At 35.7% G+C, this 18,845-nt stretch overlaps 1 protein-coding gene across 4 annotated transcripts in view; it reads left to right on the top strand.

The window, feature by feature from the left end:
• Positions 1-1,273: 1,273 nt before the first annotated feature.
• LOC127866258 (tuberin-like) overlaps positions 1,274-18,845 on the top strand; it is a 133,673-nt gene continuing 116,101 nt past the window's right edge. For all 4 annotated transcript variants that reach the window (XM_052406691.1, XM_052406690.1, XM_052406689.1 and 1 more), the window contains exons 1-5: positions 1,274-1,450; positions 3,637-3,723; positions 17,149-17,259; positions 17,728-17,807; positions 18,037-18,101. In XM_052406691.1, coding sequence (XP_052262651.1) covers positions 1,286-1,450; positions 3,637-3,723; positions 17,149-17,259; positions 17,728-17,807; positions 18,037-18,101 — 508 coding nt within the window. In that variant the 5' untranslated portion in view covers positions 1,274-1,285. The remainder of the gene's footprint in view (positions 1,451-3,636; positions 3,724-17,148; positions 17,260-17,727; positions 17,808-18,036; positions 18,102-18,845) is intronic.

The following is an 18,845-nucleotide window of genomic DNA, read 5'->3' as shown; positions in this document are numbered from 1 at the left end:
GTAGCAGATATTTTCCGATATATATTCCCTTGTTTTTTTTTGTTTCAAGATCGTAGACGTCGGGATAAAAATAGTTATTGAAGAAAAATCCTCAACAAATTTGTTGTCTACTTACCGATAGGTTCCGTTTTTAAATCACGATTATTCAATTTTTTCAGAGGCCGTTTCATATCTGATAACTAATTATTGGCCTAAAAATATTTAACTCCTGTTTTGCAACTGACTTCCTTTTAAGCACATTTTTGGACATGACTTCCAGATGGCATGGGATGGTTTCAACACTATGATGGTAAATCACATTTATGCTATTTTACCGATAAAAGCGATAGAAAATAATAAAATATTTTTCCGATTTCGATTGATGATTATCCAAAAACAAACAGTTTTATTTTAGCCATGATTGATATTTGGCTTGTTTAAATATAACTCAGAAAGTATTATTTGAATCTATGACATTCTTTTAAGTGTGATTTTGCTAAGCCCACACACTAATGTATGTTTTAAAGTAGATTATCGTTCGCCAGTAATGTTTCATAGCCTCCCATGCAGTTTAAATGTTCTTATCTCTGTCGTTTCTGACGACGACGTTGAACACCTAAAATATCACCGGTCGTTTACATGTTTTACTTTTACTCAAGGACCTATACTCCACCTTGCAGATTAGTAGACTAATAATAAGTACATTCCGCTCCACCATTGAGCATGATATCGTTACATTCAATAACAGTTCTTCTTTTCAATCTACATGCATTTGATTCGTGTGTTTTATCTGGAAAAATTCCTTAATGCAATCAATGTCCGCGAAGAGAATAAATTGGCTGAGCATATTCCGACGAATATAAGTTTCTTTTGGCTTCTTCGTCTTAAGCTGCATTATGTGATGATTCGGAGGTTGTACCATCACCGCTATCTTATTAACTTACTGCAATCACAAATGTTGGGACTTTCTTAAAATAATAGCTGCCGTTTATAGCATTTGTTAAATGCATTCATTTAATGTGCGTACTATTTTGCACGTTACAAACACATACAGATATATAAGATAAAGGGTAAGATATCTAAAACTACATTAAAGTTATCATCATAATACATATTACGTGATTAATTTTTTCCTCCATCATTTATGGTGTTAATGAATTACACCCGTGTATACATGTTTTTATTCTAAGCAATATACACAGTTTTCAATCGAAAATTGTCTTTTTGTGATTGCAGAGTACAATTAATTGGTGTAATGTAACCATGAAAAGAACGTTCAATTAGCGACCATTTATTCTTGAGGGTGATGCAAACGGCCCATGCAGAAGTCAGCAGACTTGTCATAATGATGAGCGAAAACAAGTTAAAAAGCAAATTTTTGAATCTGTTCACAAGAAAGAATGAACCTGTGACAGCTTATAAAAGACCAGCAAAAGATGTTACTGCAGTTTTTACTCCCGAAATATTGAAGGTTTTTGCCATTTGCATTGATAAAATTTAAGTTTTTGTCAATATTTTTTTATTATCGTCGAGTTATCCAAAGATACTTTTTGCTGTCAGATAAGCACTTTTAAGACCGTTTTTTTCAAATGTGAATCACAAATGCATGTGCAATTTGTAGCGTTAACAAAGGTATATGCCAACAACTTTTCCCATTAAGATGAACCTGGTGTAAAAATGCCTCATGCAAGCATTACATATTCTCGAAGTACCTAATTCTGGTGTTATATCCCTTGGTTACAGTTATCAACCAGTAAAGGAAACCACTAACAGAATTTCTGACTTAATGCAAACAATGTAACAATAAATGATTTATCTGTAAAGATTTATTTAATTTTCTTTAAATCCATGTCACAATTGTTTGACCACTCAAAGCCATTAATTCCATGAACACCTGCAATTGCATTCATTACCAGCCTGGTTACCTTATATCAAGACATCATTCCGTTAGGGAGCCTGCTAGATTGCAATAGGCATTAGGCCAACTGAACTTTAACATTTGTTTCACTGAACTATGTAAGGACTAGATGTAATAAACGTCCAATCAGACCAGGGGTATTCCCACTGAACACTCATATCACCTTAAAAGATGTGTGCGCTGCTGTTATGCTAGAATCAATGATGCAACATTTTCTTTAAAATGAAGAGAAAGTGAATGTATTTTTTTGGAAATGTTGTCTTACCACTACTGAAGTGCAGTTTTCAGCTTCACTTTGCAATTTATGTGGAAATGTAATAAAGAGGACCAATAAAATGTACAGAATATGGAGAAATTTTGATTCTTTTAAGTTGAAGTAACATTTTTAAATCATGCAATTAAGGGCCCTCATTCTACATTATTTACTGGGGAATATTGGTAGCTTTTTCCATCAAATTTTTTTTTTTCCTTAATTTTTGGTGAAAATTCCTCTTAAAAAACACGCAAAACCAGTAACTCTGTTAGTGTTGTCTAGCCTCATGGATACGGCAGTAGAAAGGAAATATTGTTTTGCGCTTTTGCATGATTTTAACAACTACACTGTTTTCAGTGAATAAAATGTCTCATAAAGCAAATTCGTACAGAAAAAAGCTGAATAAAAAAAAGATCTCAATGAACAAAAAATTGATGTTCTCTCAGAACAAACAGCATTAGCCAATAGTAATGATTTGCGTAAACAAAACCAAACAGACACACAGGTATTGCTCTTTATTCATTGCTTTTTTATAATTGATAAAATAATTATAAAATTGACAACTTTGATGACACGTCAATAGAAATTTAACATGTTGAACTAGAACAAATGTTTTTTGCCATAAATAAAGGACCATGAATGTGTGTAAAATGAGATAGAAATACTGCTGTAGCAACAAGAATTTCACCTCTTTTTTTATTGACGATCACAATTGAAACTTATATTAGTGTCAAATATACTAAATAATAAAAAAGCAATGAATATAGTGCAAACATGTACGAATGTAGTAATGAGAGAGTAAGTAGAAAAATCCCAAATAAAAGGGAAACCGCACGAAAATTCCCCGTCATGAGGGAAGTGGGGAGCTTCCCCTGATGGTGAGAGAGGGCCCTGATTTATACCAATTTTTTACTCATTTTGGTTGAGTTCATATTTATTTTCAAGCGTAGTTATGTTAGTGAAATAAAATACACGAAGTGCATGTGTGTCATCACGAAAGCCTCGTTCTTAATGTAAAAAAAATGATCAATATCAGGAGAAGCTTGATATGAGGAATAGTACAATAAGAAAATGAGTATTAGAATTTCTGAAATAATGTAAACAATTGCAAAACAAAACAGATTGAATCCAAATATGGAACTGCTAAATTAAACATGCAGGGTACTGAGTTTGAAAGTTTTACCATTTTATGAGTACTACTTTTGCACTTACATGTACATGCCATGCAAGTTGAAAACCAGCAATGTCTTTGCTATAAATTATGGCCCATAACTTCTGTTGTGTTGAAAGAATAAAGTTGTTTAACGTCGTAAAATTAAAACTTAATACAGATACAAATGTATACCTGACCTACATGTATGGGGCATGTTATGCCTCAGATTGTGTGTATTGAGGAATATTATTATTATTTTTTTATGAATAACATTATGGCATAATCATTTAATTATTAATATATGTACAATTATTTTCAATGCTTCTTCTTCAGGATATTGGACCTGGTAGTCCAGGCAACAACCGAATAAAGACTATCAAGGAACTTTCAGATGTTGTCCTGAAAAAGAAGTTAGAGCCAGTAAGTGAGCTCTTGACCTTAATAGACATTTCTAAATAATCAAAGCAGGGTTAACGTAAGAAATTGACACTCACTTGCCCGGGGGGAAAGTTACTTTGAACATCTACTTGCCCTCTTAAAAACTGGTTGCCCTATTTTGAAGTCAATTTTTTATTGTCATTTGATCTTTAAAGCATTGATAGACAGGCATTATTATGCTAGATTTAATTTCAGCTATATTCAATGTATCAAAAATAAAATAATAATCGTTTTTATAATATAAAGTTTTCAACAAAACAAAATCTGGACAGTTTTATTTTATTGAATAGTCACTAGTGGTTGAAATCTGTTCCCCAAAACCGAGTCGATTAATCAGAGACCATAATCAGCGATTAATCGATCAATCAGCATTTTTAAAAAAATGAAGTTTTTAATATTTAACCAGATTTTTTTGTTGATATTAACAATATATTGCTATATTTTATCGAAAAGAACGTAATCATGACTATTCCTTATGTGTTTTGTGATTTAATAATGAATAAATGCTAAAAAATCTTGCTTCGTTTTCGAATAAGTGAAAAAGCTTGTGGCTGCAATGTTACGTACTGTGTTGAAAACGGCGTTAAACCCTAATAACAACAACAAATCTTGTACAGAGTAAAGCATATTACAGATAGGTAAATAAAAACAGATCTTTAAAAAATAATTTTATTTCAAAAGAACAACTTTTATGATCATTATCAGAAGACTATGAAAATATCTACTTAAATATGGACCTTATGATAATAGTTTCTTGACCACTAAATTTATGAAAAACAAAATACAATCACAATGTTTTATAACATAAGCAAAATTTATTTGAATAAAAAAAATAAATGACTAGTATTCACCATTATTAAGAATTAACCTAAACATTTTATACAACATTAAAAATCAAAAGTTCCTTTTAAGAATTCTAAACTCTTTCCTTAAAACATTTTTAAACCATAAAACAAGAACAACATTGATTTTGGATTAACTTTACAAAGTTAACACTAGTCACTAAACATGCCATGGTTTTCTGCAGTAATTACAGAACACATATTTCATATCAAGGTTCCCGTCCTTCGCTGGTTTAGTAGGATCGATCAGTTTGACACTAAAATTGTTCCAAACTTCAGATTTGTTCTTGTTTTTTAGCTCACCTGAGCACAACGTGCTCATGGTGAGCTTTTGTGATCGCCTTTTGTCCATCATGCGTTGTCCGTTGTGCGACGTCAACATTTGCCTTGTTCACTCTCTAGAGGCCACATTTATTGTCCAATCTTCAGGAAATTTGGTCAGAAGATTGGTTTCAATGATATCTTGGATGAGTTCGAAAATGGTTACGTTTGCTTGAAAAACATAGCTGCCAAGGGGAGGGGCATTTTTCCTTATATGGCTATATATGGCTATAGTAAAATCTTGTTAACACTCTAGAGGCCACATTTATTGTTTGATCTTCATGAAACTTGGCCAGAAGATTCATCCCAAAAATATCTTGGACGAGTTCGAAAATGCTGCCGGTTGGTTGAAAAACATGGCCGCCAGGGGGCGGGGCATTTTTCCTAATAAGGCTATAGTAAAACCTTGTTAACACTCTAGAGGCCGCATTTATTTCCAGATCTTCATGAAATTTGGTCAGAAGATTGGTTTTAATGATTTCTTGGATGATTTCAAAAATGGTTACGTTTGCTTGAAAAACATGGCTGCCAAGTGGAGGGGCATTTTTCCTTATATGGTTATATATGGCTATAGTAAAATCTTGTTAACACTCTAGAGGCCACATTTATTGTCTGGTCTTCATGAAACTTGGTCAGAAGATTCATCCTAATAATATCTTGGACGAGTGCGAAAATGATGCCGGTTGGTTGAAAAACATGGCCGCCAGGGGGCGGGCATTTTTTCTTATATGGCTATAGTAAAACCTTGTTAACTCTCTGGAGGCCACATTTATTGTCCAATCTTGATGAAAAATGGTCAGAAGATTTGTCTTAATGATATCTTGGATGAGTTCGAAAATGGTTACGTTTGCTTGAATAACATGGCCGCCAAGGGGCGGGGCATTTTTCCTTATATAGCTATATAAGGCTTTAGTAAAATCTAGTTAACACTCTAGAGGCCACATTTATAGTCCGATCTTCCAGGGCCCTCAATCTATCAAATCTGCCGCCGAATTTCGGCTGCAGTCCCCCACCTGAAAAGTTGTTTTTTTCCCCCCGAAACTGATTTTTTTTCCCCTCAGAAAATGTAAAAAAAAAAAAAAAATCGCTGATATATAGTTGAAAATTGACTCCAATATATCACGGTCCGTTATATCGGTTTGTCCAATACAGGCTAACAAAAAAGAAGTCTTGTTTCCGGTTACCCAACCGACCCTGTTTTTTAACCGCCGACTCAAAAGTTTTTTCAATTATGAAATCCGCATCCGAATTTGATGTCTGAAATTTACGCAACTGCGGAAAGCGTCTGAATCGTTCAGAACTGTTATTTTTTGTTCATGTTTTGTTTCATTTACATTTATTCTAATCAATAAATGCTTATTCAAAATGCATACTTTAGTTTTCAAAGAATATTTATTTGTACAGTAATTTACAAATAAAGACAAAAGCTTTTTCTGTTACAAAATCCGCGTCCGAATTTTATGTCCGAAATTTACGCAACTGCGGAAAGGGTCTGAATCGTTCAGAACTGTTGTTTTTGTTAATGTTTTGTTTCATTTACATTTATTCTAGTCAATAAATGCTTTATTCAAAATGAAGTCTTTAGTTTTGAAAGAATATTTATTTGTACAATAATTTACAGATAAAGACAATCTGGATCAAACATCTTCTTGTTAAGAACTATATCTGAAAGTTAGTACTATGTCGTCATGCATTTCACACTGCAGATACCTGAAAATAATGACATTCTCGTTGAGTTAAATATTCAATTAAGTGTTGTGGTAAGAAAAAAATCCTACCTACTGACCCACATTTAAATTAGATTACTGTTATATAGATTGAGTTAAAGTCCACTCTTTTGTCCTATTGATAGTCCCATATATAGAAATATATGTTTATAACAGTTAAACACAGTTGTAAAACTTGTTTTTTATATAAAAATTCCCCCATTTACAAAAAAATTCCCCCTCCTAAGAGCTGCGGACCCCTTCCCCCAAAGTAGTGTGAGGGCGCTGGACTTCATGAAACTCGGTCAGAAGATTCATCCCAATAATATCTTGGACGAGTTCAAAAATGATGCCGGTTGGTTGAAAAACATGGCCACCACAGGGGCGGAGCTATTTTCCTTTTATGGCTATAGTAAAACCTTGTTAACACTCTAGAGGTCACATTTATTTTCCGATCATCACGAAACTTGGTCAAAAGATTTGTTCCAATGATATCTTGGATGAGTTCGAAAATGGTTTCGGTTGCTTTAAAAACATGGCCACCAGAGGCGGGGCATTTTTCCTTATATGGCTATGTATGGCTATAGTAAAACCTTGTTAACTGTCTAGAGGCCACATATATTGTCCAATCTTCATAAAATTTGGTCAGAAGATTGGTCTCAATGATATCTTGGATGAGTTCGAAAAAAATTAGGTTTGCTTGAAAAAAAATGGCTTCCAAGGGGCGGGGCATTTTTCCTTATATGGCTATAGTAAAATCTTGTTAACACTCTAGAGGCCACATTTACTGTCCGATCTTCATGAAACTTGGTCAGAAAATTCATCCCGATAATATCTTGGATGAGTTCAAAAATGCTGCCGGTTGGTTGTAAAACATGGCTGCCAGGGGGCGGGGCATTTTTCCTTATATGGCTATAGTAAAACCTTGTTAACACTCTAGAGGCCACATTTATTTTCCGATCTTCGTGAAACTTGGTCATAAGATTTGTCCCAATAATATCTTGTTATCTCAGGTGAGCGACTTTGGGCCTTTCAGGCCCTCTTGTTTAGGTAAGGGAACCAATTCTTCTCTGACCAACATCTTGAATGAATTGCCTATACACATCTGTATTACGATCGCTGATTGGTTTACAGGGGTTGTTTTATCCAATAAAAAAGCTCGTTTCAGTTGAGCGGTAAATAGAAATGGTCTAGTAAACAAAAATTCGAATGATCAGTACAGTAAAAAATTCGTCAACTTTTCGTCGACTCGAAATTTTCTTCGTCATCGTCACGTCAGCAGCAATTCGTTGACGACGCGTCGACGATCTGATTAATCAACTCACCACTAATAGTCACTATTTAATACAATACATATGAAGAGTTTATTACTATTAAAGTTTTAAAACGGTATACTTGTCGTTATATCTATACAAGTTATGGCATAGATTAAAAGGGGGGAGGGCTTAAAATAGTACTGTGAAAATAATTGTTCAGAGTTTGAATATCATGTTGATGTCTTTGATGAAGAGTCTCTCACTATTTTAAACTGTGAATATGTAACATACAAGTTATGCACAGTTTAAAACAGTTTTGAAATGCCTTATGGGCCTCGGAATTTGTTTTGTCACTATTATTTTGAGCCTCATCCTTTTTTACATTCATGTAGTGTGACTGTGAATTCCTCATGTGCTTTCACAGAATCTTTAAAAAAAAAAGTTGAACCTGTTACGAAACTACCGTTGTTTTTAAATTTGAGACAAATCTTGCATTTTGATTCTTGACTCTATCAAATTCAAGCCACGGAAATTCATCTAGCCACGATGTTTGAAAGTTACGCTTTCGTGATTCATTCTCATATTTTCTTTTTCGGTTGTTTTGGTTTGTTCCTTTGAGTGTTTCGAGTTACTTTTATTAAAAATAAAAAAGATCAGCTGGACGCTACCGTCCGCCATGTTGAAACGTCTGCCGAGTAGAACTTGTTTTGAGCGTTTAGATTGGCTTATACAACGCAAGGGACCAATCAAATCTCGTTTTACTTGTACTTGATAAAAAAAAATATTGACCCAAAGAAAATAAATAGATACAAGGGGAAAAGTCGAAAAAATACCGCAATTATGCTAATACGAAACTGAATTGCCCGGCGGACTATCTACTTTGGAAAATCACTAGCCGCGACGATATTAACCCGGTACGGGCAAGCGGGCGTCCACTTAAAAAAAGCCCTGAATCAAAGTGTTCTTCGCTTACAAAATATGTGATAAGATGAGAATTTAAGGTTTTAAGATTAAGATCTGCATAAATATGAAGGTCAAAATATTCTAAAAGATTTCCTTACCAAAAGGGACCCTCATAACCTACGTTAGCATTACTGATCGCCAAAATCGCATTTTGCGATTACAATTCCTGGTTGGTGATCAAAAATAAGATTTTAATGAAATTGGTGATGAAAAAAAATTGACTCTGATTTTCAAATGCACTCTAAATTCCTGTTTTCAGGCAGTATAAATCACAAGAAAAATTAAAATAAATACACAGATAATACCCTTACCCAAAAGGCCCGAGGGGATAATGACAACCGCCTTGTTTAGGTCCATAATCCACATTGCTAATCCTGTAACTGGTCACGCTTTACACTGCGGCCAGACTTTAAAAAAAAATTACAAAAAATTGTCATTTATCACTGAAGTGTGCCATGTAATGACCTAGATGTTACAATTCAACGTTATCGAATCTTGACCAGTAGGGAATTGTCATTTAATAAATACATGCTATAAAACGGTAATTAAAACAGTGCATTATAGATGGTGTCAGACATCATACCTGTCAACAATTTTATGCCGTAATGATTTAATTCCCGTACATAGATCATGTCCATTTATAGAACTGATTTACACCGTTTTTCTACAGCCAGGTGATAATATTTGCTAATACATGTCCTTTTTTTGCATCTACTATGTACATCATTCCGTGTTTTAAGCGAGAAATGGTTGCTGTCGTCTATTAAGTTCAGCACATGAAAAGCGTGTGCGTCGCAACAAACCATTGAGCTGTAACTAAAACTAGACGTGTAATTCAGTACATTAAGCATTTTACAATAAAAAATTTACATGGGAATAAATGCATACAATAGGAAAGTATTTGCGCATTGAAACTAAAAAAAAATGTCAATTTACAACTAATATATTTCAGTATAATTATGTTTTTTTTAAAGATCCAAAAAGCATCAAACAATGCAGAATAACAAATATTAGTGACAGGGGCGGATAGGAGTTACCCATCCCAAGATCGATACTGTTTAAGATTGGAGGGTCTGAAAACAATCTTAGGGAAATAAGGTTATGATGTGGGTTGATATTGTAAGGCTGAAATTTGGCTACTAATTTTGTTTTCCTTAGCACCACCTAGATAACCATACCTTTTAAGCTCACCTGTCACGAAGTGACATGGTGAGCTTATGTGACCCTGTGATGTCCGGCGTCCGTATGTGCGTGCGTGTATGCGTGCGTCCGTCAACAATTTGTTTGTGTAGACAGTAGAGGTCACAGTTTTTATCCAATCTTTATGAAATTTGGTCAAAATGTTTATCTTGATGAAATCTGGGTAAGGATTGTATTTGGGTCATCTGAGGTCAAAAATTAGGTCACTAGGTCAAATAATAGAAAAACCATCAACAATTTGTTTGTGTAGACAGTAGAGGTCACAGTTTTCATCCAATCTTTATGATATTTGGTCAGAATGTTTATCTTGATAAAATCTGGGTTGGGATTGTATTTGGGTCATCCTGGGTCAAAAACTAGGTCACTAGGTCAAAAACTAGGTCACTAGGTCAAAAACTAGGTCACTAGGTCAAGTAATAGAAAAACCTTGTATAGACAATAGAGGTCACAGTTTTCATCCAATCTTTATGAAATTTGGTCAGAATGTTTATCTTGATGAAATCTGGGTTGGGATTGTATTTGGGTCGTCTGGGGGTCAAAAACTAGGTCACTAGGTAAAAAACTAGGTCAAATAATAGAAAAACCTTATGTAGACAGTAGAGGTCACAGTTTTCATCCAATCTTTATGAAATTTGGTCAGAATGTTTATCTTGATAAAATCTTGGTTGGGATTGTATTTGGGTCATCTGGGGTCAAAAACTAGGTCACTAGGTAAAAAACAAGGTCAAATAATAGAAAAACCTTGTGTAGACAATAAAGGGAGCAGTTTTCATCCAATCTTTATGAAATTTGGTCAGAATGTTTATCTTGATGAAATCTGGGTAAGGATTGTATTTGGGTCATCTGAGGTCAGAAATTAGGTCACTAGGTCAAATAATAGAAAAACCATCAACAATTTGTTTGTGTAGACAGTAGAGGTCACAGTTTTCATCCAATCTTTATGAAATTTGGTCAGAATGTTTATCTTGATAAAATCTGGGTTGGGATTGTATTTGGGTCATCCTGGGTCAAAAACTAGGTCACTAGGTCAAAAACTAGGTCACTAGGTCAAAAACTAGGTCACTAGGTCAAGTAATAGAAAAACCTTGTATAGACAATAGAGGTCACAGTTTTCATCCAATCTTTATGAAATTTGGTCAGAATGTTTATCTTGATGAAATCTGGGTTGGGATTGTATTTGGGTCATCTGGGGTCAAAAACTAGGTCACTAGGTTAAATAATAGAAAAACCTTGTGTAGACAATAGAGGTCAGAGTTTTCATCCAATCTTTATACAATTTTATCAGAATGTTTATCTTGATGAAATCTGGGTTGGGATTGTATTTGGGTCACCTGGGGTCAAAAACTAGGTCACTAGGTCAAATAATAGAAAAACTTTGTGTAGACAATAGAGGTCACAGTTTTCATCTAATCTTTATGAAATTTGGTCAGAATGTTTATCTTGATGAAATCTGGGTTGGTATGGTATTTGGTTAGTCAGGTGAGCGATTCAGGGCTATCATGGCCCTCTTGTTTTAAAGATCATTTCAAGTCCCAATTTTTTAAACATTAAAAAAGATAGATCATGTGGTATGTAAGAAAGAATGACGCAAATCAACGGTCACTGGTTTATGGCCATCTATATACTGACTAAACTCTAGCCAATGAAGGTGTACCGCCATATGTCAAAGTCTTATGTAGTCTCCAACTTTAAGCAAAACAGTAAATTTCTATGGCACATCAATGTTTTTTCCACCTCAGGCATAAATCAATATACAAAAATAAAGTCATGGCAAGTGCCCATACAGATAATTGTGTCGTCAAATAAATGATTTTCGCTTTTAGAGAGTATAACATAGAACACAGTTTTTAGCTTGTCTGGTTTCGGAGAAAACCGATGTATTGTTAAAGCCAGCCTGGTGTCTGACGCTGGCGTTTCTGCCGTCTGCGTGGTGCTAAAATCTTAAAATTGGCTCTAAAATAAAAGTGCTTCCACCTACAACATTGAAACTTAATATGTATCTGCACCTTGATCAGTTCTTCACACCACACCCATTTTTGGGTCAATTGGTGGTCAAGATCACTGTTACCTCTAATATTCTTCTGGAAAGCTTTCATTTATTAGCTCATCTATTTTTTGAAAAAAAATTATGAGCTATTGTCATCACCTTGGCGTCAGCTTCGGCGCCCGGTTTAGTTTTGCATTTAGGTCCACCTTTCTCATAAAGTATCAATGCTTTTGCATTCAAACTTGTTACACTTACTTACTATCATGAGGGGACTGGGCAGGCAAAGTAAGATAACTCTGGTGTGCATTTTGACAGAATTATGTGCCCTTTTTATACTTAGAAAATTGAAAATTTTGGTTAAGTATTGTGTTTAGGTCCATTTTATTCCTTAAGTTGCTAACTCTGGTTGTCATTTTTACGGAATTATGGCCCTTTTTAGCTCACCTGATTGCTCAGGTGAGCTTTTGTGACCGGTCTTTGTCCGTCATATGTCCGTCCGTCGGTTAACATTTGCTCGTAAAAACTCTAGAGGCCACATTTGTTGTCCCATCTTCATGAAACTTGGTCAGAAGTTTTGTCCCAATGAAATCTTGGCCGAGTTCGAAACTGGGTTGTGCCGGGTCAAAAACTAGGTCAAAAAAAAGAAAAACCTTGTAAACACTGTAGAAGTCACATTTCATGCCCAATCTTCATGTAACTTTGTCAAAATGTTTGTCTTAATGATATCTTGATTGAGTTCAAAAGTGGTTCCGATCCGTTGAAAAACATGGCCGCCAGTGGGCAGGGCAGTTTTCCTTATTTGGCTATAGAGAAACCTTGTAAACACTCTAGAAGTCACAATTTTTGCCCAATCATCATGAAAGTTGGTCAAAACATTGGTTCAATTGATGTCTCAGACGAGTTCGAAAATGATCGAGATCGTTGAAAAAACATGGCCGCCAGTGGGCGGGGCATTTTTCTCTATATGTATAATATAGTGGCAGTTTTCCCTATTTGGCTATAGAAAAACCTTGTAAACACTCTAGAAGTCACAATTTTTGCCCAATCATCATAAAAGTTGGTCAAAACATTGGTTTTATTGATATCTCGGAGGAGTTTGAAAATGGTAGGGATCGGTGAAAAAACATGGCCGGCAGTGGGCCCGGCATTTTTCTCTATATGTATATAGTGAAAACATGTGAACACAGTAAAAGTCACATTTTTGGCCCAATTTTCATGAAATTTGGTAAGAACATTTGTTTTCTTGATATGAGAGTTGAGTTCAAAAATGGTTCCGGTCAGTTGAATAACATGGCTGCTGGGAGGGGGGCAGTTTTCTCATTATGCCCCCCCCCCTTTCGAAGAAGAGGGGGTATATCATTTTGCTCAAGTCCACCAGATGGTTTCCGGATGATAACTCAAGAGTGCTTATGCCAAGGATCATGAAACTTCATAGGTACATTGATCATAACTCGCAGATGACCCCTATTGATTTTCAGGTCACTAGGTCAAAGGTCAAGGTCACGATGACCCGAAAAAGTAAAATGGTTTCCGGATGATAACTCAAGAACGCTTATGCCTAGGATCATGAAACGTCATAGATACATTGATCATGACTCGCAAATGACCCCTATTGATTTTCAGGTCACTAGGTCAAAGGTCAAGGTCACAGTGACCCAAAGCAGTAAAATGGTTTCCGGATGATAACTCAAGAACACTTATGCCTAGGATCATGAAACTTCATAGATACATTGATCATGACTCGCAGATAACCCCTATCGATTTTCAGGTCACTAGGTCAAAGGTCAATGTCACGATGACCCAAAATAGTAAAATGGTTTCCGGATGATAACTCAAGAACGCTTAGGCCTAGGATCATGAAACTTCATAGGTACATTGATCATGACTCGCAGATGACACCTTTTGATTTTCAGGTCATTAGGTCAAAGGTCAATGTCACGGTGACCCGAAATAGTAAAATGGTTTCCAGACGATAACTCAAAGTCATGCCTAGGATCATGAATCTTCATAGGTACATTGATCATGACTCGCAGATGACCCCTATTGATTATCAGGTCACTAGGTCAAAGGTCAAGGTCACGGTGACTCAACTTAGAAAAATGGTTTTCGGATGATAACTCAAGAACGCTTACGCCTAGGATCATGAAACTTTATAGGTACATTGAGGTGACCCAAAATAGTAAAATTGTTTTACTCAAGAACGCTTATGCCTAGGATGATGAAACTTCATAGGTACATTGATCATGACTCTCAGATGACCCCTATTGATTTTCAGGTCAAAGGTCAAGGTCACGGTGTTTCAACTTAGAAAAATGGTTTCCAGATGATAACTCAAGAAGGCCTATGCCTAGGATCATGAAACTTCATAAGTACATTGATCATGACTTGCAGATGACCTGTATTGACTTTCAGGTCACTAGGTCAAGGTCTTGACACAGTAAAATGTTTTTTGGATGATAACTCAAGAAAGCTTACGCTTACTCATGGAACAAAATAATGGTCAAGTTGATAGAGTTTTCTGAATAAATCAATCAAAAATGGAATTTATCATGTAGATGTTTTGAACACCTTATAACTTTGTTATCCATCTGACATGTTTGCATGATAATCATTGCATCTTTTTAGCTCACCTGATTGCTAAGGTGAGCTTTTGTGACCAATCTTTGACCATCGTCTGTCCGTCCGTCTGTCCACATTTGTTCATAAACACTCTAGAGGCCACATTAATTGTCCGATCTTCATGAAACTTGGTCAGAAGCTTTGTCCCAATGAAATCTCGGTCGAGTTCTAAACTGGGTCATGCTGAGTCAAAAACTAGTTCACTAGGTCAAAAAAAAGAAAAAAATTGTAAACACTAGAAGTCACATTTCATGCCAAATCTTCATGTAACTTTGTCAAAATGTTTGTCTTAATAATATGTTGGTTGAGTTCAAAAGTGGTTCTGGTCCGTTGAAAAACATGGCCGCCAGTGGGCGGGGCAGTTTTCCTTATTTGGCTATAGAGAAACCTTGTAAACAATTTAAAAGTCACAATTTTTGCCCAATCATCATGAAAGTTGGTCAAAACATTGGTTTTATTGATATTTCGGAAGAGTTAAAAAATGTTCCAGATTGGTGAAAAACATGGCCGCCAGTGGGCGGGGCATTTTTCTCTATATGTATGTAGTGAAAACATGTGAAAACTCTAGAAGTCACATTTTTGGCCGAATTTTCATGAAATTCGGTAAGAACATTTGTTTCCTTGATATGAGAGGTGGGGTTTGAAAATGACTCTGGTCAGTTCAATAACATGGCTGCCGGGGGGGGGGGGATGGGCAGTTTTCCTTGTTTGGCTATAGAAACCTTGTAAACACTATAGAAGTCACAATTTTTGCCCAATCATCATGAAAGTTGGTCAAAACATTGGTTTTATTGATATCTCGGACGAGTTTTAAAATGGTCCAGATTGGTGAAAAACATGGCCACCAGTGGGCGGGGCATTTTCCTCTATATGTATATAGTGAAAACATGTGAACACTCTAGAAGTCACATTTTTGGCCCAATTTTCATGAGGGTTAGGGTTAGAGCTATTGATTTTCAGGTCAGTAGGTCAAAGGTCAAGGTCACGGTGACCCGAAATAGTAAAATGGTTCCCTGATGATAACTCAAGGACGCTTATGCCTAGGATCATGAAACTTGATAGGTAGATTGATCATGACTCGCAGTTGACCCCTATTGATTTTCAGGTCACTATATCAAAGGTCAACGTGACCTGATAAAGTAAAATGGTTTCCGGATGATAACTCAAGAACGCTAATGGCTAGGATCATGAAACTTCATAGGTACATTGATCATGACTCGCAGATGACCCCTATTAACTTTGAGGTCACTAGGTCAAAGGTCAAGGTCATGGTTACCCGAAATAGTAAAATGGTTTCCGGATGATAACTCAAGAGCGCTTATTCCTAGGATCATGAAACTTGATAGGTAGATTGATCATGACTCGCAGATGACCCATATTGATTTTCAGGTCACTAGGTCAAAGGTCAATGTCAAGATGACCCGAAATAGTAAAATGGTTTCCGGAGGATAACTCAAGAACGCTTATGGCTAGGATCATGAAACTTCATAGGTACATTGATTATGACTGGCAGATGACCCCTATTGATTTTCAGGTCATTAGGTCAAAGGTCAAGGTCACAGTGACAAAAAACATATTCACACAATGGCTTTCACTACAACGGATAGCCCATAACGTGGGCATGCATGTTTTACAAACAGCCCTTGTTATTTTTGTAAGCAAAGTTTGATGTTTGGTAAGGCTGGTCAACTTAAAATATAGGCCACCAGGTCAAATCTTACAAAAACAAAATCACTCCATATGCCAGAATGATGAAACTTGACCAGAATGTTTGTCTGGACAATATCTAGGTCAAGTTTGATGTTTGGTAAAGATTGAATGAACTGACTCCTCTCAGGTGAGCGAACTAGGGCCATCTTGGCCCTCTTGTTTTTGAAAGATCGTCTAATAAATTATTGAATATGAACAATTTTCCCATGATGGCTTACGTTATAATGTCAAGCACTTGAATAGTCGAGCGCGCTGTCCTCTGACAGCTCTTGTTGGAAGATAATGTAATAAATGACCACACACCCGCACTATACACCCCCCTCCACTCCACCCCTCCCTCCTTTGTGATTGAAATTGAGATAGGTCCCTTTTCCTTTAAAAAGAAAAATAGATGAGCGGTGTGCACTCGCAAGGCGGTGCTCTTGTTAAAAACTGCACCCACAGCCAAGCGTTGGCAACCGTAACATGAACCTACCGTACCAACCTACCAATAGAACAAACTGAAAACATGTATTTAGAAAACCAAATGATCATTTAGTAAGAAACTATTTATATTGATCATGATTGTATGAAGAGTAATTTTGCCATATGCTGTCATATCAGCTTATTAGTAGCATTTGTACAGTCTGGTGTGTAGCTACCCTGTCTGCAAGGTTTCATGGTCTTTAGCAGGCATTATGACCCTTCATTAGGGTAAATGGATGCAGAAGCATACATTCATCCACACTGCCTGCATTTGTCTTAGGCTTATTTTTGCACAACGCAGGGGTAATGACTGTATTTTCAATGTTTCTGTGTTCTAGTCTGCCATTGAGGCAGTATGGTTCAGTATCAAGGACCTCTATCAGCCCCAGGCCGTTGCGGAGAAGAGACACGTGGCCATTCATTTCCTGCAGAGTTTGATGGAAGGACAGGTACATGGGAGAACAGATACAAATTTGGCATACCTTTTATTACGTGTAAAATAACATAAGTAGAAGTATTAGCAAAATATCAAAAAAAATAAAATGAAAAAAAAAGTTCTAGCATTTGCCATTTATCTACAGCAGCATGCTAACTGTTACCCATGCTTTACATAAGAGGTGTATGGTAATTTATAGTCGCATACAATTAGGAGAAAGTAATAATTGATCTGCAAAATAATTAAGTGGTTTCCATTTATTATCTTGATAGTATCTTGATATATAAAAATGTATTTTTAAATTGGAAAAAATGCATACTGTAAAGAAATATGAGAAAAAAGTCTCTACAATAAACAACTTCTTATAAATATGAACAATGTCATGGTAATATGCATTTGACCTGTATCATTTTATGTCTGTACTGATCTTTGGTATATTGTCTTACCATCCTTTTATCTATGCCTGTTGATTTCTTTTCAGTTCAACAACCTTGGCATTTTGAGATTGCATATTTTTAATGTCATCCATGGTTTAACACTTCCTGAGAACATAACAGAAAAGTAAGCTGCTTAAATGGAACAAATCATTTAAATGTTTTTTTTTTATATTTATAAAAAGTGCTAATGAAGAAAACATTTGATATCCCAGTTTAGAAATACTCAAAAAGAAAGACAAAAAAATAAAATAAATCTATACAATGTAATATTTGTAATAATGTGATAAGAAGTTTTATTACTTTGTGTATAAGTCAGCACCATAATAACTTGTATTTCTGTGTTGCTGTGTTAGGCTGACCCTGGTGAAGATCCTCACAGAGAATGGCAAGAGTCTTCTGGAGTTTGAGGACTCAGCAGGTAGTGATAGTGGCACAGCTCTGGGAAAACGGGGCTTAATTCATGTGTGTACACTGTTGTCCTATATAAGCCTGTGCAGTCCGCATAGGCTAATCAGGGACAACACTTTAAGCTTTTATGATGTTTTTTTGTTTTCAGGAAGTCTGTTTTTAGTGAAAAACCAGTTTAGGTGGCAAGTGTCATCCCTGATTTGCCAGTGAAGCTCCATTTTTCTAGAGCTAGGCTCATGTATTATCTGACCGGCTTGTGGCATTTGTTAAAGCAAAAACATCCCTCCAGAGGAGATTTTGCCACTGTGGGATGTCCAAAAAAAATCATATTGTTGTATCGATATGTATGTCATTCCTTTGGAAGAAGTTTTCATTTGAATTATTATGCTCCCGGCATCTACTGATGCGGGATGGCATAGAGCAATTTGCCTGTCCGTTTTTTTTTTCAGTCTGATTGTTAGGGGTGAACCCAAAATGATTTATGTTGTCAAACATCAATAATGCCTCCTACAAAGCTTTGATACTTGCACATATGTAATCTTTAAATACTTTCAATAACCCATCATCACCTGACCTTATGTTCACCTTGACTTTGAAATATTTTTTGGACTTATTCATAAGATACAACAGCTTGGTTAACCCAAAATGACTTGTTTGGTCTAACATCAATACTGCATGCTACAAAGCTTATATATTTGAAAGGATGTTATCAATGAGCACTATCAACACACATCACCTTTTCATCATTTTTTAT

This window comes from Dreissena polymorpha, chromosome 2, assembly GCF_020536995.1.
Source record: "Dreissena polymorpha isolate Duluth1 chromosome 2, UMN_Dpol_1.0, whole genome shotgun sequence".
NCBI classification, from domain to species: Eukaryota; Metazoa; Mollusca; class Bivalvia; order Myida; family Dreissenidae; genus Dreissena; species Dreissena polymorpha.
This window is presented reverse-complemented; position numbering and strand designations above follow the sequence as displayed.